Source organism: Battus philenor, unplaced genomic scaffold (assembly GCF_028537555.1).
Source record: "Battus philenor isolate CCGP_79_NKW_IND1 unplaced genomic scaffold, ilBatPhil1.0.hap1 SCAF_19, whole genome shotgun sequence".
Classification (NCBI taxonomy): Eukaryota; Metazoa; Arthropoda; class Insecta; order Lepidoptera; family Papilionidae; genus Battus; species Battus philenor.
This window is the reverse complement of record NW_027181681.1, coordinates 4832429-4860048: the sequence shown is the minus strand read 5'-3', so window position 1 is coordinate 4860048 and position 27620 is coordinate 4832429. Positions and strand designations below refer to the sequence as shown.

Below are 27620 nucleotides of genomic sequence, written 5' to 3'. Positions count from 1 at the left end.
GTTTCAAAACCGCAATGTTATTCGTAATTACGTTTGTACGATCAGTATTATTAGATATAGCAGGATCACAAATAGATTGTATAGATTTGTAATTACATACAATTAATAATTTCGTTTTATCCCTGTGAAAAGTAAGAGTATACGACATTTTTAAGACAAATACTGTTTGTTCGTTGCATTTATATTTTCACGGGATTTGTGGCAGAACGCTGAAGGCGTTTTTTCGAGCCTTTTTTACGGCTCCAACGTAAAATTTGTAAAAGCAATGTAAAGGTTTAACCTTCATACATGATTTATTTTACCCAATTGGGATACAACTATACGCATTTTTTGTGACAGTGTGAAACGATTCGTTCGTATATTTCTTTCTTCTTCCTAGGAGAGGAAAATAAAAACAGTTTTGTGTTGCCAGTGGCCTTTATGGTGTATATTACAGAGACTATTTATATATAGACTACACTGTCGGCTTCCGAATTTAATTTCGAACGAGGAATACTGAATAATAATTAAACACTAAAAACTATTGATACGGGAGTGGCCAGTACATCTATTTTTAAGGGGAACATAAAGTAATATTTTTGAGTAATATCCACCAGTCAGTAGAACGGAAAATCATGGGAACTGCTTATTAAACTTTGTTTCTCTAACACATTCGTTCGTTTTTTATAGGCGACGTATCCATCGTTAGTGCTGTTAACTAGCGGTTAGTTATGGACAGGTTGTTTTCCAATAGCCACGTCGAACAATCGCTATTGAAGAGCACTCTCCATTTCTAACATTATAATATGGAGTGTTCGACACACAACCATAACCACAAATGAAAAAAGAATTAAAAAAAATATATTTTTATTACATAAATTTTTTACCTAAAGCAGCATTTCTAATGACAGCTGACTTCATTTTACCCGATAATGAGGTTAAATATGTGTAATATAATATGTATATCATTGAGTGTGGAATTGATTATGGCATAGTGTTTTAATTTTTTTCTGGCCTCTTACCTTTGACGCACATAATGTGTCGCTATAAATGTATCAAAATGGTAAATAAATGCATAATCAACAGAGTAATTGAAAGTGCGAGTAATGGGCTACCGGGATGGATCCAGAACTTTGTAATATCGCTAGTGCAACGTGGAGAACTCACTATAACAACAGTGACACGAAGCGAAGCTCGGGAATGTGGAGCGGTGATACCTTCAACAGCCTTGCTGCAGAGGACTGAATATGATCTATCTCTCTATGACGAATCTCTTGGAGCGCAGGTCTATATATATATTTTTAATAAACATGTTAATAATATTTAATGTAATAGGTACGTACAAAGTATGCGTAGATTAACGGGCGAGGGACAATTGTGCGCTACAGATAATATTAACTTACGATTTATCACAATTTAGCGCAGTGTTTTCCAATATCCCACGCCCCATAGGGAGGCAATTTGAAAGTGGATTCGACACGTGTTTAATCTTTTGGTTACATAGAGGGGTGTACGAATTTTAGAAAGGCTACGCTCCTCCGTATATGGTACGTGGCACCTAAAAGGTTGAAAAATTTAAAAAACATTTATAATTTCACGTATGATAATTGTTGCACATATACATTATTTTTTATGATAATTCAGATCACTAACTTTTGACTTTAATTATTATTCTTGGCATTTATTCCAAACAATAACTTTACAACGTTCTTCGAAGCGTGTAATGCCGTCGCCATATTTACGAATTTTTTGAAGTACCATCTTATATTTTTCGGAAATACTGAAAAATGTGAAAGCTAATATTTTGAACAATCTATTTCAGGCTAGTATTTATAGCTTGAATTTAAATTTCGCTACCAAGCAAGAAGGAATGCAAGAAGATGACGTAATACAAATGGCGGTGCTCAGTGAATCTTACACATTTGATGACGTAAAAGATGATGTTAAAATGGACGGTAACTTACAATTTAGATTATAAAATTCATATTAAAATTATCATAATTATTTTAGACGTAGGACTTTAATTACTCAGCATAGACCTTCGCCATAGATTTCTAATACGTTTGGCTAACCTTACTGACTGATACATAACCTTATTGATGATAAATATCTATATATATCCTGTGTCTTCAGACACCCTTACTAACTTGTGCGTAGACGTTAGGACAGCGTAGGACTGTGATTGCCTGGCCGTGATCTCCACTCCAGAAACTCAAGACCTTATCGGTTAACTCTTCTGCACGCTATGCAGTCATTTCCACAACTATTTCTTCTTACTTATCCGCTGAGCTATGTCGGGTACATTAATTCGTCTACGGATCATCTCATTCCTGATTAGATCTCGCAGATAAAATCCTAGTAAAGCCTTCTTCATGGTCTATTGAGCAACTGTGCCAGCTGCCACGAGGCCCGAAGTGGGAGATCACATTTTAGCGCCGTAAGTCAAAACTGGTAACCCACATTGGTCAACAAATAAATACATGCTGTGAAACAAGAACCAATGTAATTAGGAAAGTAGACGAGGAAAGGAAGGCGACGTGTGAAAGAAGATTTTGTAACGGTTGTGAGGTAAAAAGGACAAAGAATTTGTAATGGAGAAAGAGAACAATAAAAAGTGATAAAATTGTTAACACTCGCATTGTAACATTCTTGCCCCAAACAAAAAACCCATATTGGTTCGTCTTTAGGCACTGAGGGATATTAGACGTGATGTTTCGTAGTTTTTTGAACGCTTCCCAGAGGAGTTCCTACTCCTATTTACAGCGACAATCTAATATAATGTAATTATCTTAATATTTTTATTAAGGTATATGGTAAATATACTCCCCTTTTTATACACATTAGTCATATTTGATATCTTTCAGTATTAATTTTGAAGACATATGATTCATTGACACCGTTCGAGAAAATGCTTTTAAAGTGCAGTTCGGTGCTCGGGGAAGTGTTCTCTAGACGAATGCTGTTACATTTATTACAAAGCGACTCTCAACGAAAGGTTGCTCAAGGTATCTTTCGCAGAAAAATATTATATTAACTGGTACTTTTTAATTAATGTCACTGATTTTATCCTAAAATAGGACTAAAAGGCGTGATCAATCTGGTAATTGTATTTTAATATAAGAGTAATCAAACTATATGCAAGTTTTGTAAATAGTCTATTACCGCGTACATTTCATTTATTTATTTGCAAAAGCGCACCAGAAGCGGATGCATTAAAATAGTATAATTAAAATTCTTAGGTTTTATTGGGTTAAGGATTAATTTTAATACGCATATAATATTATGATCAAAAAGTAAGGTGAATTCGTGTATAAAATGGAAATACTTCATTTATTATTTCAAATCCATTTCATCTCCTTCAAAGTAATCCCCCTCCGATAAAACGCACTTTTGTCAACGCTTTCTCCAGTGTCCGAAACAGTCGGAATAGTCTTTTCCGGTATGGCGTTCAAGAGTCAGAAGTCGCACGGAGCCTAATCAGGCGAAAACGGTAGTTGCTGTGATATGAGTCGGGTTTTGGCAAAAATCTCTCGATGATCAAATTGCAGTATGAAACCGAGCAATCGAGACTTGACGCATTGAGGTACAAAACATCAAAATGGTTTGGATTGAGCCAAATTATGTTCCAACACTATCGGAGAGGTTTCTAATGATAATTAATAATTGTCAATCGATGATTTTCAAGCAACAAATCTACGATATTTTAGACGTGACCATCGTCGGTTTTAAATAGCATTTTCAACTTACTTTTTGATCGCGGGTTGGTATACATATAAACCACATATTACAAAATTGAACAAAAATAAAATCATTATTTGACTTTATCTAGTGTATGTGTCAATTCTTCTTTCCGGAACTTGCATAGTGATGTACCAAAGATGTCGAGACCAGGCGACTTAGCTTTGAGATCATTGTACGCTCTGCACATTCTATGGGAAAATTTAGACCTATGTCGGTTTAGACAGATGTTATATATATGGAAGGTTTTTTGAATAGGACAACTAAGTAAAACGTGTGAATATGATTGATGGATTTGATTAAGGATATCACTATCGTTAAAAATTTACTAATATGTAAAGAAATTTAGTAAAAATATATTTTTTTTAAACCTATATATTTTTAAAGCTGTAGCGAAGCTGTTCTCTATACGCGTTCTCGAGTGTGAGGGCGGCGATTTCACTCGTGACAGCTCTTTGGTTCTGGTACATCCTGCACCTATGCCTTACGACTGCAAGCCGCCGTATTGTGGCTGTTTGGGAACCAGACCGCCTCGTAAGCATAAACCTTTTAAGTCCGTAGTTATAATTTTGTTACTAATAATTTAATTAGTATGCAGCAGCCTCCATCTAGATGCTTACGTCGACCTAGTTAAGGTCGTCTGGGATAAGTTGGACGCTAAACTTGTGAGTGGACTTTCTATGGCGGAAATATTGATGATCATGGGAACTGTGTTACGAACAAGCCTCTCCCGAGTTAGCACATAGCTGATTCTACTTTTTTAATTTTAGAAGAGTAGATGACTTTATTACTGGGGTCAAAGCACGAAATTGCCTTTGCATTAAACTGCCTGGGGGTTATAATTGCAAACAATGTTTGAATTGATAGTCGTAGTTCTTGAATTAGTGGTTTCACAATCACCTGATAATAGCAACCAGTTGACCTTTTATAAAATCATTGTCATTCATAATATCATACGAACTCTTGCGTGTATTACACGGATGAGCCTTAAGATATTATGGCAAGATTCATCGATGTGGCAAAATAGGTAACCACCGTATAGATATTAGCGTAAAAGCTGAAAGTGGTAATATGGAGTAGGGGTGAGGATGGAAGGAGGCACGATTGGTCCTCTTGAGGAAAGAAGGCAGGGCCGTAGAATCTCCCTCTGCGTACCGTCCCATATGCCTGCTGGACGAGTGCGGCAAGCTGTTCGAAAGGATACTTGCCGCCCGTATCGGCGGGCATCTGTCTCGCGTCGGCCCCGATCTTGCCGACAGCCAGTTTGGCTTCCGTCGGGGGCGTTCGACCGTCGACGCGATCATGCGCGTTCGGTCCTTGTCGGAGCAGGCCGTGTCTCGGGGTGGTGTAGCGTTGGTGATAAGCCTCGACATCGTCAACGCTTTCAACTCACTGCCCTGGGATGCGATAAGGGAGGGACTGATCCAGCATGAGGTTCCTCCCTGCCTGCGAGGCGTCATCGGCGATTACTTGCAAGACAGGTACATCGTGTACATGGACCAAAACGGAAGGAGTAACCGGAGGGAGATCAAGCGCGGGGTGCCGCAGGGGTCAGTCCTAGGACCACTCTTGTGGAACCTCGCGTACGATGCGGTTCTGCAAGTCAGTCTCCCCTCCGGCGTGAGCGTCGTTTGTTACGCCGACGACACGCTGATAGTCGCCAGCGGAGACAACTTCGAGAGGACCAGGGAGCTCGCCGAGCTTGGGACGGAAGTCGTCGTCGCTAAAATACGCGGGCTGGGGTTGGAAATAGCGCCAAACAAGACCGAGGCGCTATGGTTCCACCGGTTGCCTCGAACGAGGGAACCTTCCGACTCGCGCGTTCGCGTCGGTGGGCACGATGTCACGGTGGGGCGGTACATGAAGTACCTCGGCCTCACTTTGGACAGTCGCTGGGGCTTTGAAGAGCACTTCGATCGCCTCGTCCCCCGGATTGAGAGGATAGCGGGTGCCATGCATAGACTGCTGCCTAATCTCGGGGGACCCACGGAGGAAGTCCGCCGCCTCTATGCAGGGGTCGTACGGTCCGTAGCCTTGTACGGGGCGCCCGTGTGGGCAAAAAGGCTGGCGATTCGACGCTGTAGAACTAAGATCTACAGCGTCCAGCGGAGGATGGCCATACGGATCGTACGCGGATATCGCACGATATCGTTCGAGGCGGCGACAGTCCTGGCACGCTTTCCGCCCCTGGACATTCTAGCGGAGTCGGATGCGAGGGTCTACGACCAAGTCCGCACCCTCCGCCGAGACGGCGGTGGCGAGCCGAACCGTGTGCTCGAGGCGGTCAGACGGCAGGAACGGCGCAGGGCGCTCGCGACGTGGCGCGCTAAGCTCTCGGAAGAGCGCTATGCGCGCAGACGCGTCGTTGGAGCGATCCTGCCCGTCTTCGAGGCCTGGATGCAGCGACGAGACGGAAGGCTCACCTACAGGCTTACGCAGATGATCACCGGGCACGGTTGCTTTGGTGATTACCTGTGTAGGATTGGTCGCGAAGCGACGGCGAACTGCTTCCACTGCGGAGGAGCCGCCCAGGATTCCGCCTCGCACACGTTTGCGGTCTGCCCGGCGTGGCAGTCGGAGCGGCGGATTCTGGCGGACGAGATCGGACAGGACCTTTCCTTGCCAGCAATCGTGTCGGCGATGCTGAGTGGGTCATCGGCGTGGAGGGCCGTGGCCTCTTTTTGTGAGACCGTCATGGTCCAGAAGGAGGCAGCCGAACGGGATCGGCAGAGGACAGATCCCGCTCGGAGACGACGCCGTCAGCGCAGAGACGTGCCTCGCGACGGCCCTCCGATGAATGGTGCTCCCCTACCATAAACGGGGCCTTCGGAGTCGCGGGAGTTTAGGGTGGGGGCCCTAAACTCCCATTAGCTTCGGCGACTCTGAGGCGGACGATGGTCCGACGTGGTCCCGAACCATCGTGATAGTACCACGAGGGTTTGGGGGGGTAGCGTATCCACGCATACCCCGGGACGGGCTATCGAAAAATAGCAAGGCGCAAGGGAAGACCGCGTGGCGATCCCTGACCGGGAGATACCGCGGTCCCCCGTTTAGCGCAGAGGGCGACCACCGGGGGGGGGGGGGGGTTTAGTGGGTAGGAATCCCACATACCCCTGTCCTCCCCCCAGAGGCAGGGCATCTTGTATACCAGAAGATTTCCACAACCGAAAAAAAAAATGAAATTCTGTTAGGTAGTTAAATTTAATTTTAAATAGTGAGGTAGAAAATAATATGCAGCAGCGTGAGCGAAAAAAAACGGTAATACTAACTGTTCTTATAAAACAAAACCACTATGCTCATGTCTGTGGTATGTAGATTTAAAAAATAAAAAAAAACTACTGTATTGAGGATATTTTTTGCGACTTCGAGCTACGTCGGCGACCTTGGGTACCGCGGGTTCATCTCATTTCTGATGAGTTCCGATGTATTTATTGTTTTATAATTATGCATATTTTGCAATAAATTTAAAAAACTACTTAAAAGAAAAAAAATTGTGAAGGAGCTTTTTAGGAATTTAATATGATGATATATCTACAAAATGCATTGCTCTAACTACTGTATTCAGTAAAGTAACCATAAAAAACGGTCTTAGTTTATTGTGGGCTCTTCTCAGATCAGGACGCGTATGAAACCCTAGTAGCATTGAGTTGAGGCATGCCATTAGAGGGAAGCTCTATCAAATTCTAATTAAAAAAACACGTTCACAATAAATGGTCCTAGTTGAATAATAATATGAATAAATGAATAGATATATTGTATTTATTTGTTATCGTTAATATTATTATGAATTTGAGACGATTCTATTTTGTCAACTTTATAAAAATGTTTATATAGTACTTATCACATGTGTAATCTCTCCGCAGCAAACTGCCAAGATCTACCGGTGTACGCTTTCTGCGGTTACATGAAATTCAAACATATGCTTTTCCGAACTACAACCTATGAATTACTTACCGAGAATCAAAAGGTAAACATTTAAATGGGAAATAATGTTTTTTTAATTAAGCAATTGTAAATATGTCCTACTATAAATTTTATGAATAGGTTTGTATTCATGGATTAAATCAAAAACACTAAACAGAACATATATTTTCTAATATTTCAGCGCACGATGCATACAAGGGCGTTGCTGTATTTAGAACGATATACCAGAAGATGTATTACCTGCGGCGGTGGTTGCTTCGTGAAATTTTTAGGACTAAGGTGCAATGATGTGAGTTGTATTAATGTCTTATAGTGACGAGATCAAATCAGAAATGAAGAATTCCGTAGACAAAGGAAAGCAAGCGATAGCAAGTTTGTAAGTGAAAGTGCAGCAGCGAGCAGGCTATATAGCGTGCAAATGGCTGCTGAGATCTCAAGGTTCTGGAGTTTATATCACCGACCGGCAAGTCCTGCGGCTGAAATGATGATGATGATGACTAATTACACCTATTTTTATCAAGATAGACAAAAATCATTTATTACTACTAACACTTCTATCCGCGTGTAAAATAAATTATTAGTTTATCTACTATAATTTTTGTGAAAAAATAATAATAATTTTGTGAGTTACTTTAAATTGCGCGGCAATATTATTACATTAGAAGGTTTTATAGCTTAGTACGTGTTTCCAACAAATTTAAAAATTATATGGGTAGGTTAGATATATAAATATAGGAATGAATTGTGAAATTATATAGTATAAATTATGTAATAAAGCAAAAAAATAAAAGTGAATCAAATATACAAAATGTACTGCCTATAGTTATTCGTTGAGAGAAGGCGACGTGAGTGTAGGTGAAGTATGAAAGGAATACAAAGATTGAAATGGAATGCAAGAAATTGTAATGAACAAAAGAGCAATGAATGGATGACGTTAAAATAGAAGGAAGAAGACTATGGAAATATGAAAATTTAGTGGATACATTATTACTGTAACTGTTATCCCTGTGGACCTAAGACAGGGCAAGTACGACAGGCTCCCAATAGCGGGGACCATCATTAAAAGAAATATATAGAAATATACGTTTCACCTATGTCAATTTTATGCTATCTATATTTATATTAAGTCATGTCAGTGTTATGTATATAAAACTATTTTTTTTTATAATTTCACGGTTTGTTGAATTATAAAATAGCCCTTATAATAAATTCAACATAAATTGCTCATGTTTTTAAAGTTTTTTTATTTAAAGAACTGTTTAATATAATTTCTCTTTAATAATTTTTTTTATAAAAATTTAGGATGTTATACGAAACTAATGTTAACGTGTTATATATTTAACTGTTGAATTGAATGCCTATTTGAATAAATTTATTATATATTATTTGAAAATTGAATAACTAATTTTTTTTTCTTTTCATCCGATAGTAGTCCACACTCACTACAAGGCATAAGACTCCCCCAAGGAGCAAAGCGATAATTGACCTTGCGATGCCCGCATCCAGCGATTTCTCGCGACTTAACTATCTATTAGGTGAACCACGACATAGTAAAGTTCGTCGTATTCCAAATAAATAAATAGAATGTTACAAGTTAGTATAACATATTATATATTTAATTTCCAGATCGGTCTGTGATTTGGTTTACAGCGTATACCAGGACTTCGATATTTATTTAATTTCAGGGACTGATACGTGAAAGCGAGGAATTAAAACGTGTCCGGGAACAGATTGCCAGGTTTAGTGCCGAAACTAAAACTGCGGGAGAGTTGTTTCTACCTTCGTCTACGGAACCTTCTTTGGAGCTTACGGTAATTTAATAATTATGACGGAGGACGCGACATGTTTCGCTGTAATTATTGCAATATATCATAGCCGGCGGGTTTTACCAGGAGTTTAAAATAAGCTGTTTTTTATCTTATCCTATGTGAATAAATGGCTCCAGCAGTAAGAGTTGGTTAATATAATTGTTAATATTTTTTATGTACAATTGTGTAGCGTATTTAGAAACTTAGTCCATCAAATCTATAATTTCACAAGTCGCAAAGAAAAGCTAACTTAAAACAACAACAACAAGCCATATATTCATTGTACAACAGTAAATTTCGTTAGCACTACATGTTTCATGTAAAGTACTTGAAAATATTCCGGTCTAAAGGACCACCGGCATATCCTTAGGTATTAAGTGTTAGCAGCGGCATCCAGAATAGGACCAAGTTTTTGTTGTATTTTTAACTTTGATCCTTTTTTCATAAAATTAACTTTAGAATAATTTCAGATTAATGTACGCAGGAACACTAATACGACCATACTGACGGAATCGGAAGGTACTTTGTTTTTTTTAATCATTTTTAATTATACATAAGCTTTGTTATTCTTAAGCCGCTCGACTATAACTAAATATTTTAATATCTAGGAATAGCAGACAGTGCAAGGCGAATTCGTCGATTGACGGGAGTATACGGCAGGAATCGTGATGCACGTCTCTTCTTCTCGTACGATTTCAGCAGTTGTGAATGTTTGCCCATTCTTCTCTCGGCATACTCACAAGCTTTGGATCATTGTTTTGGTGCTGGTAATAATGATTTCTATCATATAGGTAATTTTACTAACTATGGTGTTTTCAAAATGGATTTTTGTGCAATGGCGGTATTTCATACACGATTTCAGTGCGATTTATTAAAACGATTTGCCCACAATTTGCTACCCAAATGTATTAAACTTTTCCTAAAACGTTTTAAGAGTAGAGAGACTAACATAAACTTAAAATCCGTTTTACCTTCTAGTTGGATTTGTAGAGAAATAATGGTATATTATAATTACAGACTGTTATCAATCAGTTCTATTGAAAATATATGGGGAGGCATAACCAGCAGTGGGCTTTTTGATAATGATAAAATATTACGTTGTTGTACCCAGACATATTTATAACAGTACCTAATAAATTGTTCGTTATAGTGTAATATTTTATTAAGTTAACTATTTAGAAAGCTTAATCCTGATTATATACTAATAATAACATTTTAATTTAAAACGGATGATCGATAATGATTCTAGACCTACAGAAAAAAACTTTATGTAGTTTATGATAGATCTATGGTTAAACAATTTTGTTAATTTGTATGTTTGTAATAAAAAAAATAAAATTTGCATTTTTTTTAGATATAGTACATTAGATATAGTACTTAACACGCTATTCAGACTGAATATAATTTCAGAGGAATATGAAAAACTTTTCGAAGCTTACCTGGAATATACGGATTTAAGTGTTATCAATTTGAACATGCCACAAGCAATTCGACTATTGTTCGATGTGGAAACTTTAATTAATGTAAGAACACATATTAAATCGTTTTATTAAGCTGGGCTATAGAATCTTGACTAGTAATCGTTGGTAACGGGTTCTAATCCTGGTAGGTAGCTCTCTTAAAACACTAAATTATATAATTTCCATTTACAAACCACTGTTTGTAACGTGTATATAACGTTAATCATAAATATATGGTTAAAAAATAAATTGAAGCGTTGCTTTTTATAATATTTAATTAACGAATAGGATTGTAAAAATTGATAACAGTATGAGGTGTGGTAGCCCCACGGTAGAGGACTGAGACTTGCGATCATAGTCGCGGGTTCGATTTCCGGGATGCAATTTTATACCTTTGGGCCTCCGCCAATGCATTACAGTGGGTAATATATATATATAGGCTCAAACAACGATGAACAGAAGAATTAATGTGTACATTATTACTTATCTTTCTGCTTCAACAGAAACATTATTTTTTAATGAGTAAATGTTGAAAGATCCCTGTTTTCCTTAGTAAACTTACGCGAAATGGAGGCAGCAAGTCGCTGAAGCAACTGGGCAAGTAGCCTCTCTTGACAGGCTCTGTTTAGGCCATTGTATAGATTTACCGGTTGTGAGATGAACTGTAATACATTTTACGCATAACGATTTGATAGAGATCTCCTGTTGTCAGTGCTCTACTGAAGTATTTTGTTCACAGAGTGAAAAGTTTTGTACCAAAGCAAATTGCGATATTAGTTGGATAAATGACTTCCGTTTGGGACGAATCCTGTCACGACGCGGAAATTGCCTCTTGGGATCAGGTGACCTGGATGAAGCAACCAAATTGTTGTTACAGGCGTTGAAGCTTTTCTCAGATCCATTTCCAATGTCAAAGTAACGTTATGAATATGTGTATTTTTTTATATACCTGTTGTAATTTGACAATCGTTGTTGGCCTTTGAAAGAGATGTGGGCAGAGAAATCTCAAGTTTAAATAGTTGTGTTCTTTTTTGAGAAATTAAAATAAAATACATTTCGGTATTAGACCAAAAGCACTTTTTAAATTATTATTTTTTTAAATTGCAACTGCCAAAGAACGTTCTATACCCTTTTCAATAATTTTTTTTTATATATTCGATTGTTGGTCAGACTTTTTATGTAGTTAAATTTATTGATGAAAATTACTACTGATTTCATTCATTTAAGTTTCCAGATATTTTATTTTGTAGAAGGATCTTGAGGAAAAAAATTAGAAATTTGCGTAGAAACTTAAAAATTCAGAAAGTATATTAAAACTTCGCGCGCTTGACTGTTTACATGCTGCACATTTGTATTTACACAGATTGTAAAAATGATTTATTTATTTCACGTTTAATTTATTGATTTTTGACAGTGATAATTTTGAAAAATGATACGTTATTTAATTCCATCAGATTGATACAATAATTTCTACTGCTAGAAAAGTGAGTTTGTCGGGACAGCGAGTATCTAATATTTTTGTCAACAGGCACGCGATGCGTTTTCGATATATGTGCGTGTCATTTACTCAATTGATGGCGTTCTACATCGCGCCACAGTTTTACGTAGCCAGAGACGCCGGATTATCGGGAATGGTCTACGAGAGTATAGCTTGGACTCTGATAAGTCTGCACAAATTATTTGTTGTTAGTATTTTACATACTTGGAAAACTAATCTCTTTATATAATAAATATATAAATAATAACTTACGTTCAATAGAATAAATGCTTATTTGTGTGTTGTAATGCTGGAAGTGTATTGGCTGTCATTAAAATGAACCACGCGAACCTAGTTCAAATTTACAGTTGTACATGAAAGGAACGATAGAAGATAGTAATTAAAATTTATAAATATTTGAGCCATTTAATATAATAAAAGATCCGGTTATCTTTTAATTTCGATTATGGTACAATAAATATAAGAAAACTAATTTCAAATGGTAAATGTTATTTTCCTTCATTGTTTCTTAGCAGATAATGAAAACATTTTATACAATATATATATATAAAATGTTTGCCTCTCGGGAACTATTCCTACGGTAGTATAGTTTAAAAAATATGCAAAGAGTATTTGTTGATGCAAATGTATTGTCCTTTGCCGTGCTTTAACGAGTCTGACAAGTGATGAAAATTTTGGCCCTAACATGAATATGACGAGCCAGGTTCGTGAAAAGATGGTCAGACCAAACGTAAACATCGCGAGCCGATTGCTGACTCTAGTAAAAACATCAAATATATATAGTATTGGGTTACAAGAACAGTAATAGAAACGCCAATATTTCTAAAAATACGTGCCTATCTCAGAGACGTCTACATTTTGGGTCGTATTGTGGCTTTTATCTTAGACCTAAGTTTCGTTAAGCTAAATGGTACGGATAAAGGGTTAAGAAACCTTGAACCTATGATATGGGCTTGAGGCATTCTTGAAATTTCATTTAACATTATTTCATTCGCCGGTTAGAGGTTAGATAAGAGCGGATTTTAGGAAATTCCAACCTCTAACGCGCGTTTAAACGGCGTTCATAGAGCTTGGGCGTGGGAGAACAATATTCTTCTTATTAAAGAGAATTTTTTGTTAAATTCCAGGATCGTAAAGAAAAATCCAATGCCATGTTAGCTGCAAAGTGGGCGATGAATTACGCTCTACGTACGGATACAAATTTCCGCTTACTCTGTATTTGTTACGGTAATTTAATAGCGTTGTATGGACAGGAACGTAATGTAAGAAATTATCACAGTATTGGCAGTATAATGTACTGTTTTCATCACATTAACGATTCGTACTTTCGTTCTAGTTCTTTAAGTGCGAGATGCTCGAACAACGTGCAATGGATGTGTGCAATCGCAAACTTGGCAAGGTCGACGTAACTGAAGTTCAAGCTGTGGGTTACGTTTATACTAATATATTTCTTTTCCAGTTAGTATTTCTCAAATAAAACTAATTGCATAATAATAAAAAAAATATATATATAGTCAGGAAATAGTTTTAAAACTTTAACACCTATTTCCATACAATATGTAGGTTACATATGGTCATCATTCTGAAATATGTTACAGTAAATATTTTTTTTTCTTGAGAATGCACCAGGTTAATGCTTCTGGCAGTACCAAGTTTGCAAAGACTGATAGTTAACGTATATAGTAATCCTTTTCGTACTATTTTATCATTGTTATTATTTCTGAAAGCATAAGTTTTTGAATATGGTGTATCATAGTAATTGTATTATTAATATTATTTTACTAAAAATGAACTATACATTCACCCCTTTAAAGCTTCTACCCGTTTAACTAATCTCTCTGTTTTATATATATGTATGTGTAAGCGTTCAAAATTACAGCATTTCTCTTTACAACAATGGCGGGTTCATAAAGATCAATAACTGTCTTTAAGATAACTGTAAGAGCTTATTATAACGATTTGTTAAAATATTTCTATCATTGTTTTTAGTTCTTGGTTTAAAAAAATACTCATATATAATTTATGATTCTACAGTAGACAAAGTTGATACAAGTTTTAAAGGTATATGTTTTTAAGTTGTTATTACTCAAATTTCTTATTTCGCAATATTTTAGCGTGGAAAGCGGCAGGAGGTCAGAGAGCATTGAATTAGGTCTGTCAGTGATGCGAATGATGAGTAGCATCACAGAACTTACAACCAGACAAGTACTCGTATTGTGGATACTTAAATTGCTTTTATCGGAGACACGAATACATGACATGGCGTCTATAATGCGAGAGTTCTTTTATATGGCCGATCACTATGATTTAAGTTGTAAGTTTTATTTTTAACTTTCAAGATAACGAATAGTTTTTTTTTAAATATAGCACACTGTTTTGAAAACGGACTCTTTAATGAATATAAATTAACATGTATATTTTTATGAATTGGTTTTGTAGGTATATTTAGAATAAACGCACATACTTAATTTAGTGAAAATGGAAATATAACCTTCAATAGCCTTCGAGCGTCAAAAGCTGAATGTAGATCTCTCCCATTGATTTCGAAAAGAATCGCGGCAGAGAGCAGTTACGTATAATATGTAATTGTTTTGTTGGTGCTGGGAGATATTAGCCTTTGCAGTATTAACAGTTTCGTTGAACTTATGGCTTGCTTGAACGTTAATATCGATCTATCTTTTGGTTCCCTGAGAAGTCTCGTTTCCAATTCAAACAAATTTCATGAACGCTTGCAATCTCTAAACAGAAATGTTAGGACCCGAGTCATGTTAAAACTCAAGTCGAAGTTTAGAAAAATCTAAGAGTACACTTACAATTAAATTTGATTGAAGATACGAGCAAAAGGCTTCCGAGGGAATCTTTCGAGTTTAAACTGGTTCAAATTGAGCCCTACACTCTACTCTACATCCTAACAACTCCAATCCGTGGAAACAAAATGTTTTTAAGGCGATAAATAATATATATTTTACTTCATGTTGGCCGACAGACGCCCACTGCAAAATATTTTAGATTACTGATTTTACGCAATTTAAGCTCATGTTAATGACTTCTATTTTTAAATATTCAAATCCGAATAAAAAAAATTGAGTATTGTTCTAAATAAAAATGCAGATTGTCTTCTTGTTTTTGTATCAAATTAAATAAAATAACAAGGAATTTATTATTTATTTAATACCCATTAATTGATTGATTATGTATCACTTTAAAATTAAAACAAACTTGTAATTAAACAAACTTATATTAGTTAAAATTAATTTTTTTTGCACATAAAAGTATATCATTAAAAATAAATATTTTAGCTGAGACTTGGTATTATTATTACGCAATGGTGATTTTATTGGATACGGGGTACTCCGTGGAGTCGTATAAAACGTGCGAAAGATTCTATTTAAAGAAGGGAGACGCTATACTTCGCTCCAAGACCTCTGAAGCTGCTTGGAACTTTTTCGTCTGCATGTGGCTAGTGTATGTTTATCTGTATAACACAAAATGATTCATTGCAGTAAGAAAAGAAATATATATAAATATAAATATTTTCTTTTTATACTATACAGGACAATACGAGTGGGTATATGGGAGAAATCTATAATGTGGGAAGATAAAATTAAGCAATTATTGACAATGAAATTTGAAACACATGAATTCTGTGCGATGATTCTAGTGAGATTGATTGAAGGACTTTTGATAAGTATGGTCCAAGAGGTATGTAAATTAGTACTTATTTAATACATGCTCAAGCACGTGTTTATTTTTGTATAAGGATATGTGTAATTTGTCCCTTTCCTAACATTTTTTTAAATATTTTAGGTAGATAATCGAAATGTTGGTAAGATGCAAATGTATGTTAAAATTATTAAGTCTCTCTTTCAACAATTGAATGATGCTTGCAAACAAGCTCGCATGTATCAACCAAGGTTAGTAAAATTTATAAGGTTTTTTAAAGTAGTTACTATTGATTAAATGTGTTTTTTTATGTTGTTAATATTAACAATAACATATATGTTTTAAAATATTTTAAATTTTTTTCTAGATACTATTTGCTATTAGCTTACTATAACTGTATTAGAGATAGGAAGACACAAGGTTTCAAACATTTGTCTAAAGCAACAGAGCTGTGTACTCAGCATCAAAATGCAACACTGCTTATTTGGATTAATCACACTCGAGACGTTAGTATGCCAACTCTGTACATGTATTTAGATAAAAGTAGACCAAAACTGAATGCTATAATCAATAATCCTGTCCAACCAATCTTATATACGAGGGTGAATCAAAAAGTTCTTAGAAGTGCATATATATAAAACCTTTTTGGATCAAGTTCGATATTCAAATTAAAGAGTGTCTATCACACTATATTTATGCAGACTGTCACTTGTTTTTGTCAGTTCGTTCGCATGTAATAAATTTTTTTGTGCAACAAGTTGCTAAAAAGTCAAAATTATGGATAAAAGTGAGTTACGTGCGGTGATAAAATATCTCAGTTTGAAAAAAAAAGTTTACGAAGGAAATTTTTTTGGACATTCAGCAGACATTAGGGGGTGATGCTGTACCCTATTCTACGGTTGCGTACTGGGTAGCTGAATTTAAAAGAGGTAGATCAAGCTGTAAAGATGACCCGCGTTCTGGGCGGCCTTCAACCTCCGTTACAGAAGAGAATGTCAAAAAGGTTGAGAATCTGGTTTTGGAAGACAGAAGAATGACTATAAAACATATAGCTGAGATCCTAAAGATATCTTTTGGTAGCGTTCAATCCATTTTAATTGATTCACTGGGGTTCAAAAAAGTGTCTGCAAGATGGGTGCCACGAATGTTAACCGACGAAAACAAAAAGCGACGTTTGGAAATTTCCAAGCGTAATCTCGAAATGTTCCAGCGTGATTCGGATAATTTTTGCCGTCGTCTTGTCACCATGGATGAAACGTGGGTCCACCATTTTGATCCTGAAACTAAAAGACAAAGCATGTCTTGGAAACGACCATCCTCTCCATCCATTAAGAAATTTTGAGTTGCTCCTACCGCTGGCAAAGTTATGGCCTCTGTGTTCTGGGATAGTGAAGGAATCCTTTTTATTGATTACATGCCAAAAGGCCAGACGATTACTGGACCCTATTATGCAAATTTAATCCCGAAAGTGCGTGAAGCGATTAAAGAAAAACGTCATGGAAAACTGTCGTTGGGCGTGTTGTTCCTTCAAGATAACGCTCCTGCTCATCGATCGGAAGTTGCGCTCAACGCAATCCGCTGTGCTGGCTTCAATCTCCTTGACCACCCACCATATTCTCCGGACTTAGCCCCAAGTGATTTTCACTTATTTCCAAAATTAAAAGAGGAAATTCGTGGAACAAAATTTCACGATAATGACGCGGTTATAGCTGCCGTAGAGGACTTTTTCGAGAGTCAAGAAAATATTTTTTTTTCACAAGGAATAAGGAAGTTAGTAACGCGTTATTCTAAATGCATTGCATTGGAGGGAGATTATGTAGAAAAATAAAATATTATTATTTAAATCTTTGCATTTTTTAATATTGATTCCAAGAATTTTTTGATTCACCCTCGTATATAATAGACTTATTTCTGAAATTGCTTAACAGTAAAAATGTTAGCTATATATATTTCATTGCAGTATTGGAATGGCGTTTTGAAACCAGCTCTGGTAAATTATTGGTCAGAGCACATTGATGTCGATCATCAAATGGATTATAGAGAATTGAGCACCACGAAAGGCGAGCAAATTATACCGTACACTCTACCTTTACCGAAAGATAGGCCAGAATAAATATACTTCATTATTTTTTTTTAAATTTTAAATGTATTCTTTTAAGAATAAATGTATAAAAATATAGTTATCTTTATTATTATTCTTTTTTCCTTGTATTTAAATAACAACGTTTCTTAAGCACTACATCATGTAAATAACATTTCAAATTAAAATAATAAAATTGTCTTATGATGCGTGACCAAAAAAACACTCAGTTTATATTTTCATTATTTAGTTGTAAATTCGATAGATTTGTAACAAATATGTAATTGATGAAATATAAAAATTTAGTTAAGGCTTAAAATTGTTTTCAGATATTTATCATTATTTCCAATTCCATATTCTAACTTTTTATTGTTTAAAAATATTTTTGACTATGATAAAAAATAACTTATTACATGCACACACACATATTACAATTACACACAGCATATTTATATAAACGATTATTAATATTGATTACATTATTAATAAATAATAATATTTTTCAAATTTTATAAATATTTTTTTATAAACTTGTGTTTCGTAAAAATCTGCTTTTTGCAGTTGTTTAATTTTCTAATGCGTTTTGAGTGAAAATTCCAACTATTAGAAAAATAAAATGAAATTAGCAAACGTTCGTTTATGAACTTACAAAATTCATTAAATATAAACATTCTATCACGTACTTATTGGATATAAATTGTATTTCAAGACCGTAACAAAATGTTATCACTAAAAAAATATATTCCATTTGGCTAAAATTTAAAGACTTTTGCCATTGTAATGAAAAAAAAAATATGTCAAAATAGACAATCCTAACCTATAATATTTTTCATTTAATTGCGTTTGTTTTTATTTCATTTTAAAAAGAAAGAACATATTTTTTAGCTAGTCTAAACACACTAGACAGAGTTACTTATTATGTCGGCTGTGAAAAGAGTCCAGGTACGTTTACTTTGATTATAACAAAATTAATTGTTATTAAAACAAATGAGAAAAGTAGTATGATTTCAGCAATGGGCCACTTTTGCACGTACTTGGCACGTTTTCGACTGCAAATGGCAAGATCCTTATGAATCAGCAAATATTATAAAGAAGTATTTAATGGGATTGCACAAACCAATATATCATCCTATGAATGATTGTGGGGATGTCGTTGTGTGTATTAATAGCCGGGACATTGCATTAAGAGGAGACGAATGGAGACAGCGAGCATATTTCCACCACACTGGCTATCCTCGAGGTGCCTCTTGGACATTAGCATGGGAACTACATAGTAAGGATCCAACTATGGTAAGAAAAATATAAATCTTATTTACAATCATTATATTGTTAACATTCCTATACCTATCATAGATACTGTCATGACATATAAGAGATAATGCTTTTAGTCACAGATTAGTCAAATTAATCAATGGTGCTTTAACCATTAGACAATGCATCAAGGTTTTAAATAAAGGGCCTCTATTATGGTAAGACATGTCATTTTAATTACCTTCTGAAGTTGTTGAATATAATGTTGAATCAGTCCTTCAACAAGGCAATTTGAACACACATATTATGCAGTGGTAATTTGTCTGAATCAGAAAGTGTAGCATTGCATGTCAACATACAAGATGGAAAGAAAACCCAGTTAAGGTTGTTAGAATATGCTACTTTCAACATGTCCTATTGATGGTAGATATGATGTAGATAATGGAACTGCCTATTTTCTATAGGTAATATTCCATATCAACATGGAAAGTTCTTTAAAAGTATTTATCATGAGTCAATTATTTTTCTTGGTTGAAAAATAAATTTAGTTTTGGTTCATGTTCAGTTATTACATATTTTATGGAATTACAATGTTTTAAAGAGACTTGTTGTTTTTGGCACCATTGAGCAACCTAATCCTAGGGCCCCCAGAGGAGGAACTCGGGATGGACTGTCACTTGTTATTGTGACTCGCAATCAATCAAACATATTTCGATTCAAGGATGCCTTAAAAGGGCAAACTTTGATTGGTACAAAAATTTAGATTATAAGTATACATAGGAAGTCATTTTAAATCATCATTAAATTTGTTGTTTATTATAATAGTGGACTTAATTTATAATTTTACAGATTGTCAAAAAAGCTGTCTACAGAGCTTTGAAAGGAAACCTCCAAAGGCGGCATACAATGGAACGGTTGTTTATTTATCCTGGAGAAATTATACCAGAGGATGTTAAGCAAAATATTTCTAACCAAATCAGACAAATTCGTCTAGTGCCTACAAGACTTGATCACATACCAGAAGAGGAGGTCCAGAAATATCCAAAATTGATGGAGTATCCAGATGATTATGTACTGAAATAAGTACATATAAGTGTGATTTAATGAAACAGAATGTTTTAGTACAAGTGTAGATTATCTGATTATAAATTAATGAAATAATATGTCTTTAATATTAATACTCATAAATATTACCTACCTGTTTCTCAAATTTAACACCATTTTTATTATTCATCTATTTATTTCTTAAAGCTGTTCTGTAGTGTTCTCTCTAAAATGTTTTACAATTAAGTTATGTAGTGTTTTTTATTCATTATAGATGTTTATCTTTTTGTACAAGTGTCACCATTACATCTCTGTATTGTGGAGCTCCTTTTCTTCTCTTTTGTGTTGCCGAACATAGCTAATATAGCACACATTCAATGGCACTACTCTAAAAAATTTAAAGGAATATGTCATTTAAGTAGATTCAAAAATACCCTTTGAAATTATTAGGTACTTAAAAGGTTTCCTCAGTTGCTTAATTACACTCTGCTAATTTGTTTGTGTCTGAGTTTTAGAGAAAGGTACCATGTAACTAATTAAACAGGAATTAATGCTAAGATATCTAAAATCTAGCTACATAGAAATTGGTTATAAAAATATACCATATCCAAGGAATAATTGACCTAAGATTAAGTTAACTCCTCTGTCCAAACTACAGAAGCATGTGAACATGACATTAGTTTATTGTCTCTAACCAATGAGAGAGATGTACATTTACTACTATTACCTTTTAATTGTCAGTACAGTATGGTACTTCCACAATGTAAACATCCAGACATTTGCTTAGAACATATCTTTAACCATTTATGTCAACCCTGATTCGAAGTAGCAGAAAAATCTGAAAAATATTAATTTTAAAATTTTTTTCGTTTTATCTTTATCTAGCAAATACCTTAAAGACTACCAGTATAGAGAAGCTCAATTTGATTCTAGTTGCTATGCAATTTGATTATTTTTGCATTTTTATTATGATGTACGCAAATAATTATTACAAATTAGCCATAATTAAACAAAAAAAAAAAAAAAAACAAACGTCGCTAGTACAGTGGCAGACATTTCTATCTAAGCTTCATCGTTGTTGTTACATGATATTCAAACTTTGGTCTGATGTAAACGAGGAACGGATATTCAAGTACATATTTACTTAAAGTTGCAGTGTTGACTAAATATAAAAAGGAATTTTGTTTGAAATAAATCCTGGAATCTGATGAATGATCAATGAAATGAGTAAGATGGATATCTATATTCGTTTGTGTGAGTCAGAGAACAACCTTATTGTGTAGGTACTATGAAAGTAGTTTCTTTTGTTAAATCGTCTATAGGTAACCTCTTATAGCTGCCTCCAAAGTTAATTATTAAAATAATAAGTAAAGGTAATATATAATTATCGTATATCTAATTATCTGATTTCTGAAAATAATTAAAATAAACCAATTCTAAGCAATTTTACGGCAATATCTAGTTCAACGATTTCAACCGGATATGATAACAACAAACGCTATGTAGAATTGTGAAATTGCTTTGTATTTTGGAAAGATAATTTCTGAAAACGCCTTTATTCGGCATAACATCAAGACTATTGGTCTATTGTTTGTAAATAACGTGTACATGCCTCACAGAACTCAATACATTTCTAAAAATGTAACTGTTAAAGCATGTACATAAAATCTGTAATTGTCATAAAAACTAAACTGTTAATTATGTTTTTCTTCTTTTCGCTTTGATTGCAACTTTCTACTCTTGCTAAAAAAACTTTACAGTTTGTGATATGGCCAGAATAACTGTAAATTTATATTGCAATTGTTGCATCTAGAGATGACATAGGTCATTAATTGCATATATTAAAAACTTTTTGTGTAGTATATATTTATTTTATTACATTTGAAAACAATGATCTGAATGACGTAGGTAATATAGTTGCTATAATTTTTCAGTACTTTTGAAATTTATTTACAAATCATAACAATATAGGCATTAATACAATTTATTAATTTATTTAAAAAACTATTATAAATGGTGAGTTTAAGAAATACATTTATTAAAAATTTAGACTTGTATGATTAGCGGAGTAAAGGGTTATCATAAATCTTTGATGGGTAAGGGATACTGTTAATGGGGACATCTTCAACTCTCACTGTCTCTAACTCCGAAGCGCTGATAGGTTCAAAAACGTTGCTGATAAAGATAATATCAGCCATCTCAGGTTCAATTGGAGCGTGGACAAAGTCAATGGCGTATCCGTATGGCGCATCAAATATTTCGTTAACTGCAGAATCTACAACGTGTACAGTATTTTCATCCTCAACTGGAGAATCTACAAAGTGAACAGCTGTCCCATCTTCAACTGGAGAATCTACAAAGCTCTTAATTGCCCCATCCTCAGCTGGAGAATCTACAACGTGCACAGAGTTCTCATCCTCTACTGGAGAATCTACGAAGTTCACAGCGCTCTTTTCTTCAGCAACTGGAGAGTCTACAAAGTTCACAGCTCTTCCATCTTCAACTAAAGAATCTACGAGGCTTACAATTGCCTTGTCCTCAACTGGAGAATCTACAACGTGCACAGAGGTCCCATCCTCGACTGGAGAATCCACGAAGTTCACAGCGATCCCATCTTCTTCAGCAGGCATTTCCTCGTTAACTGCTACATCCACCATATTGAACTCGACTCCAGTATCACCATCATTAGTTGCCTCATCTTGTTTCAATGGGGAGTCCACAAAATTTACAGCGAAACTAGAATCATCTTGGCTTACCGCGACTTCATTATTCTGGGCCTCTAATTCAATGGCAGGCTCGGGCCTCGGAAGAGCCGATACCACGGATAACAGCGCAAGTGCTACGAAAATCTTCATTTGATCTGCAATGAAAAGATATATTCAACATTGTTTTAAATATTTATAACTAAAGATGATTATTTTGAATTAACTACAATGGTTGTCTTAGGGTTATTACCTATGTCAAATTATTTGTTATAAGTTTTCGTGTAATAAAAACAAGTCTGAATATTTTCCGATAATTATTAAAGAGTTAAAGAGTTTAAAGAGATTAAAGGATATTAAGTTCTTAGTTACTAAGCTTACCTTAGTTTTATTATGAACAAATCACAAATGATAAAGTTTCTTCTTATATAGGTAATCAAAGCGTATTTATCAAGTGATATGAGGCTTACCACTGCTACTTGATTTGTCCACGTTTATTTTGATTTTCTTTTAATCCTCTCAACCCAATAATTCTATCAGTATTTCACAACTTGTTGCGTACTGCACTCGATAGTAAAATTTAATTTTTTTATTTGATTTAAATAAATCGTTTTTCTTTAATTAATTAATAATGATGTCATTTAAAACAGGGAACAATAAGTTTCTATACATCCGGCGCAATTTACGCCAAATTTGTTTGTGCGTTTGATTTATCGGCTGTCGGGGATTAAAACTGATTAATAGTTACGATAAAGTTATTAATTCTAACATTTAAATGATTCATCAAAAATTAATTTAAATGTTATATATGTTAGCTCGATAGTTTTTTTTTTTAAATTAGTGCAGCCAGCCAGTAATATAATACAAATTAATCAACTTATTTTTAGGACACCCACTGCTAAATATTTATTTCCAATAGAACCGCTCTCGCTCTAGTGTCTTTTGACGACCTTAACGAGGTCGTCTGTCCACCTGGTCTCCACTCCAAAACTTTAAGGCTCCAGTGGCCATCTCTTCTGCTTGGTGTAACCTGCCCAATGCTACTGCAACTTGCCAATCTGCTAGGCTATGTATTTGCGTAACTAAATTATAATTTTTTCTTTATTTATAGATTCAAAAATTAAACTATTGTTCTTCATTAAAATATCAATATATTTTTTAAATTATCGGTTCTAAAGACATAGTAGTGAAATAATTTATTTGGATAATATGTCAAAAGATTACGATTCTGTATTTCAAATGACTGCAGGGCATTTATTTCTGTTTAGTGTGTATAGATTGTTATTAAATAGACACAGCTTATTTTTCTCATCGGCATGTTAAACGCCTGTTTGCCTTTTCGTCGGACTTGAGGTGATAGAATTATAAGATATCGTCTTTTGCTTTAGTGCAATGAAATTAGGATAGTTGGTATTGACTTGTACAATGTTACATAAATCCATAATAAAATCGAACACCTCGAAGTATCCATAGCGGGTCGTGTGCCGCGCCTGAAGGAGGGACGTCAGAGACGCTTAATTTCGCGTAGAGATAGTTGAATTACAATTTGATACAAAAAATAAACGATGAAAGAGTTAAATAACAAGGAAAACTTATCAGTTTTAACTTAAAACTCTATCTTACTCCAATACAATTGTTTATACTGCTGTATGCGGAGCCAGAGAAAAATTATGATATAAAACTAGAAAGAAAATTCTTAACCTGCATTACATAACAATGTATATTTGCGCGCCATTTGTTAGACTTTAAGACTATGTAAAAATATATATTAAAATCTGAAATCTAAACATAATACTAGCCTAGGGTTAATTTCAAACACAACATAATTATACATTCAATCTGGTCTCGATTCGAACCTATGCCATCATTTTTGGTGGCGGATGATTGCCGCCTTGAATAGCAAATGCTCAACGAGACCGTTCGCACACGCATGAGGCTATAGACTTTACGCTGCTAACTCTACGCCTATCAACACATACGGAAAGAAAAAAATGAAACTCGATTTTGGACTTAGACGCTCATTTTACTGGACATCCGTTGTGGCCGACGTCAAGACTTTAATCCTGGAAGCAGAATTTCTAAGTGACTAAAAGCTGTTGGTCGACTATTATAAAAAGCAATTCGTAGACAAATTCATAGAATTAACAATACCATGCACAACGCAACAATACACGTCATTGCAAGTGATCAAGCCTTGTGCGACATTTTAAAGCAATATCCAGATGCACTTCGTCCCGTCTCTCAAGCAACCTGCAAAATACAACCTAGTACATAATAAATAGAAAATCGGACTCCCACTATTCGCCCGACATATACAAGGCAGCTAAGGAAGAGTTCATGCACATGTTAGAACTGGGCATCTGAAAACTCAAAGCAGTAACACAACCAGACCGCTACCCGATACCGCGTATACACGACTTTACGTACTAACTGCACAATAAAAATGTTTTCTATGCTCGATCTCAAAATGGCTTACTATTGGACACGCATCTCCGAAGAAGATGCTCAAAAGATAGCCATCATCAAACCATTTAAGTAATTCGAATTTAACTATATGACATTCGGCCTCGAAGTTCTACGCAGCATCAATAATTGTTTCTGCTTCATTGACGAAATTCTGTTATTCTCTGAAGACGAAGAACAGCACAAACAAATGCTGCGACTGTTCTGGGACGTGATGAAACATGGCATCACACTCAAAATTTCCTCAGCTACGAAGTCCCTGCTAACGGTATTAAACCAACGGAGGAACGCATTGCAACAATATCCAATTACCTGAAACCGAACACTATCGTCGAACTACGCAGATTCTTAGGCATGTTGAACTTTTACCGCGACTGCTTACCACATCAAGCTAATCAACAGAAGCTGACAAACAGAACTTAATAAGTCCAAAACAATTGCAAGAAAAATGACAAAACACTTATTGAATAGATGACGCAAGCCGGAAGTGGCAATTGAAAATTGCCGCCAAAACATTTTAAAACATATTATATCTTGGCTCATTCAGTCCCTGGCGTAACGCTTGTAATCGTAACCGATGTATCCGACCACAGTAAGGGTGCCTTATTGCGTCAGAAGATCAACAATGTTTGGAAGCCACTTGCATTCTTTTCAATGCAATCATTCAAACAATGAGTGCAACCCAACGACGCTACAGCGGTTACGTTCACGAATTACTTGCGTTTTGTGCCGCCGTGAAACATTTGAGAAGACTTATGGTGACGACCTGACAACTACACCGATCCCAAGCCCAAGCTAGTTTTGGCTCTCAATCGCACACAAAACGGTAGCGATACCCTGCGACGTATATGACAACTACACTTTATTAGTCATTTCTGAGGAGGCATTAAGTAGGTACACGAGGAAAAAAATACCTTTGCCGTGGTACTCTCTTGCATCGAAGAAATCAAGCAATCAAATAAGCTGTCAATCCACCAAAGCAACGATGATGAGCTGAGAATATTGAAAATCAAGCCAAATCTACGCTTCGTTGAAATCACGCTTCTCGGACTACAACCAACGACCACAAGCGAAACATCGACTTCTTAGCCCCGCCCCTTTTTGCCTTTGACCTACAGACGAGCAATATTCAAGGTGCATTATGAAATTTATCATTCCAGCGTGCGAACTACTAGAAAACAAATTACATCGAAGTTCTGGCCCAGCATGAATCACAACGTCGGTGTTTGGACGAAGGCATGTATGCATCAGCTGTAAACGAGCAAAAGTAACCCGCCACACAATATTTTTCACATTGGTTCTTCTGCGGGTCGCATAATTTCTGATGAGATCACATATAATGTTTCTTAATTAACTTGTAGTTAAAAAGTTCATGAAACAAATGTTGTTAAGAATTCCTTTATAGTATTAGGACTATTGCAATAGTGACCACAAAATGAAAACACTTTTGTTTGATACATATTTGCAACTTTCGTAGATTTACGATGAAGGATGTCTTATAGAGGAGTACAATCTGATTCTAATAGGCAGTACAAAAGTAATGTTATAATTTGTACCGACAGCCATTTTATAATTAATTAAAAAATAAGAGTTCTGCTGTTGAAAAAGTTTATTTGTTAAGTGTAAGATTGATGACATTAAAATAAAAAAAAAAATAACTAGAGGTTAAATAAAAGAAAGCAGAGACATGACAGTACTTTTGCGCCACCTGTAAGTTGCTATTAAATTGGGGTTTTCTAGTATTCTTCTTATGGCGTATACATGTGGTCATATTAAATTATCCTATGTAAATAATAATAATGTTAATAAAATCAGAATCAAAGGTACGTCGTCTAGACAGTTTGTACTATCACAAGATAATAAGCTACGGTGATTGATGATGATGATGATGATTTTATTAAACAATAGGTTGGTTTTCCAAAAGATAAAAACATCGCTGACGTGGTTTAAACAGAACGGCGCCACGTGTCGGTAATCGCAGCATGAATTTATTGTTAACGTAATTTCTCG

General features: G+C 35.3%; 3 protein-coding genes across 3 annotated transcripts in view; 2 read left to right on the top strand and 1 right to left on the bottom strand.

Moving 5' to 3' along the window:
* Positions 1 to 18228, top strand: part of LOC137921652 (adenylate cyclase type 10-like) — a 30519-nt gene extending 12291 nt beyond the window's left edge. Inside the window, exons 15-34 of the mRNA XM_068764456.1 lie at positions 1066 to 1291; positions 1802 to 1934; positions 2844 to 2984; positions 4105 to 4251; positions 7581 to 7684; positions 7823 to 7930; positions 9327 to 9452; positions 9920 to 9968; positions 10058 to 10216; positions 10860 to 10972; positions 11649 to 11824; positions 12438 to 12594; positions 13535 to 13669; positions 13744 to 13865; positions 14522 to 14721; positions 15707 to 15872; positions 15962 to 16109; positions 16215 to 16321; positions 16438 to 16576; positions 18031 to 18228. Of these exons, the coding sequence (XP_068620557.1) occupies positions 1066 to 1291; positions 1802 to 1934; positions 2844 to 2984; positions 4105 to 4251; positions 7581 to 7684; positions 7823 to 7930; positions 9327 to 9452; positions 9920 to 9968; positions 10058 to 10216; positions 10860 to 10972; positions 11649 to 11824; positions 12438 to 12594; positions 13535 to 13669; positions 13744 to 13865; positions 14522 to 14721; positions 15707 to 15872; positions 15962 to 16109; positions 16215 to 16321; positions 16438 to 16576; positions 18031 to 18183 (2809 nt within the window). The 3' untranslated portion in view covers positions 18184 to 18228. The remainder of the gene's footprint in view (positions 1 to 1065; positions 1292 to 1801; positions 1935 to 2843; positions 2985 to 4104; positions 4252 to 7580; positions 7685 to 7822; positions 7931 to 9326; positions 9453 to 9919; positions 9969 to 10057; positions 10217 to 10859; positions 10973 to 11648; positions 11825 to 12437; positions 12595 to 13534; positions 13670 to 13743; positions 13866 to 14521; positions 14722 to 15706; positions 15873 to 15961; positions 16110 to 16214; positions 16322 to 16437; positions 16577 to 18030) is intronic.
* Positions 18229 to 18948: 720 nt separating this feature from the next.
* On the top strand, positions 18949 to 20562 carry mRpL13 (mitochondrial ribosomal protein L13). The gene is made up of 3 exons (XM_068764383.1): positions 18949 to 19092; positions 19162 to 19440; positions 20251 to 20562. Exons 1-3 carry the CDS (start codon positions 19069 to 19071, stop codon positions 20482 to 20484), a joined length of 537 nt encoding a protein of 178 aa, XP_068620484.1. The 5' UTR covers positions 18949 to 19068; the 3' UTR covers positions 20485 to 20562.
* A 1878-nt stretch (positions 20563 to 22440) lies between these two features.
* LOC137921550 (uncharacterized) lies at positions 22441 to 23311 on the bottom strand. The gene has a single exon (XM_068764347.1). It carries the CDS (start codon positions 23298 to 23300, stop codon positions 22506 to 22508), a length of 795 nt encoding a protein of 264 aa, XP_068620448.1. The 5' UTR covers positions 23301 to 23311; the 3' UTR covers positions 22441 to 22505.
* Between the last annotated feature and the right edge of the window lie 4309 nt (positions 23312 to 27620).

Bases quoted from the DNA above. Each gene is read 5' to 3' on its own strand.
- mRpL13 (XM_068764383.1), top strand. From the start codon at position 19,069: ATGTCGGCTGTGAAAAGAGTCCAG. The intron at 19,093-19,161 runs GTACGTTTACTT...GTATGATTTCAG, and splicing joins CGGCTGTGAAAAGAGTCCAG to CAATGGGCCACTTTTGCACG. The intron at 19,441-20,250 runs GTAAGAAAAATA...ATAATTTTACAG, and splicing joins ATAGTAAGGATCCAACTATG to ATTGTCAAAAAAGCTGTCTA.
- LOC137921550 (XM_068764347.1), bottom strand. From the start codon at position 23,300: ATGAAGATTTTCGTAGCACTTGCGCTGTTATCCGTGGTATCGGCTCTT.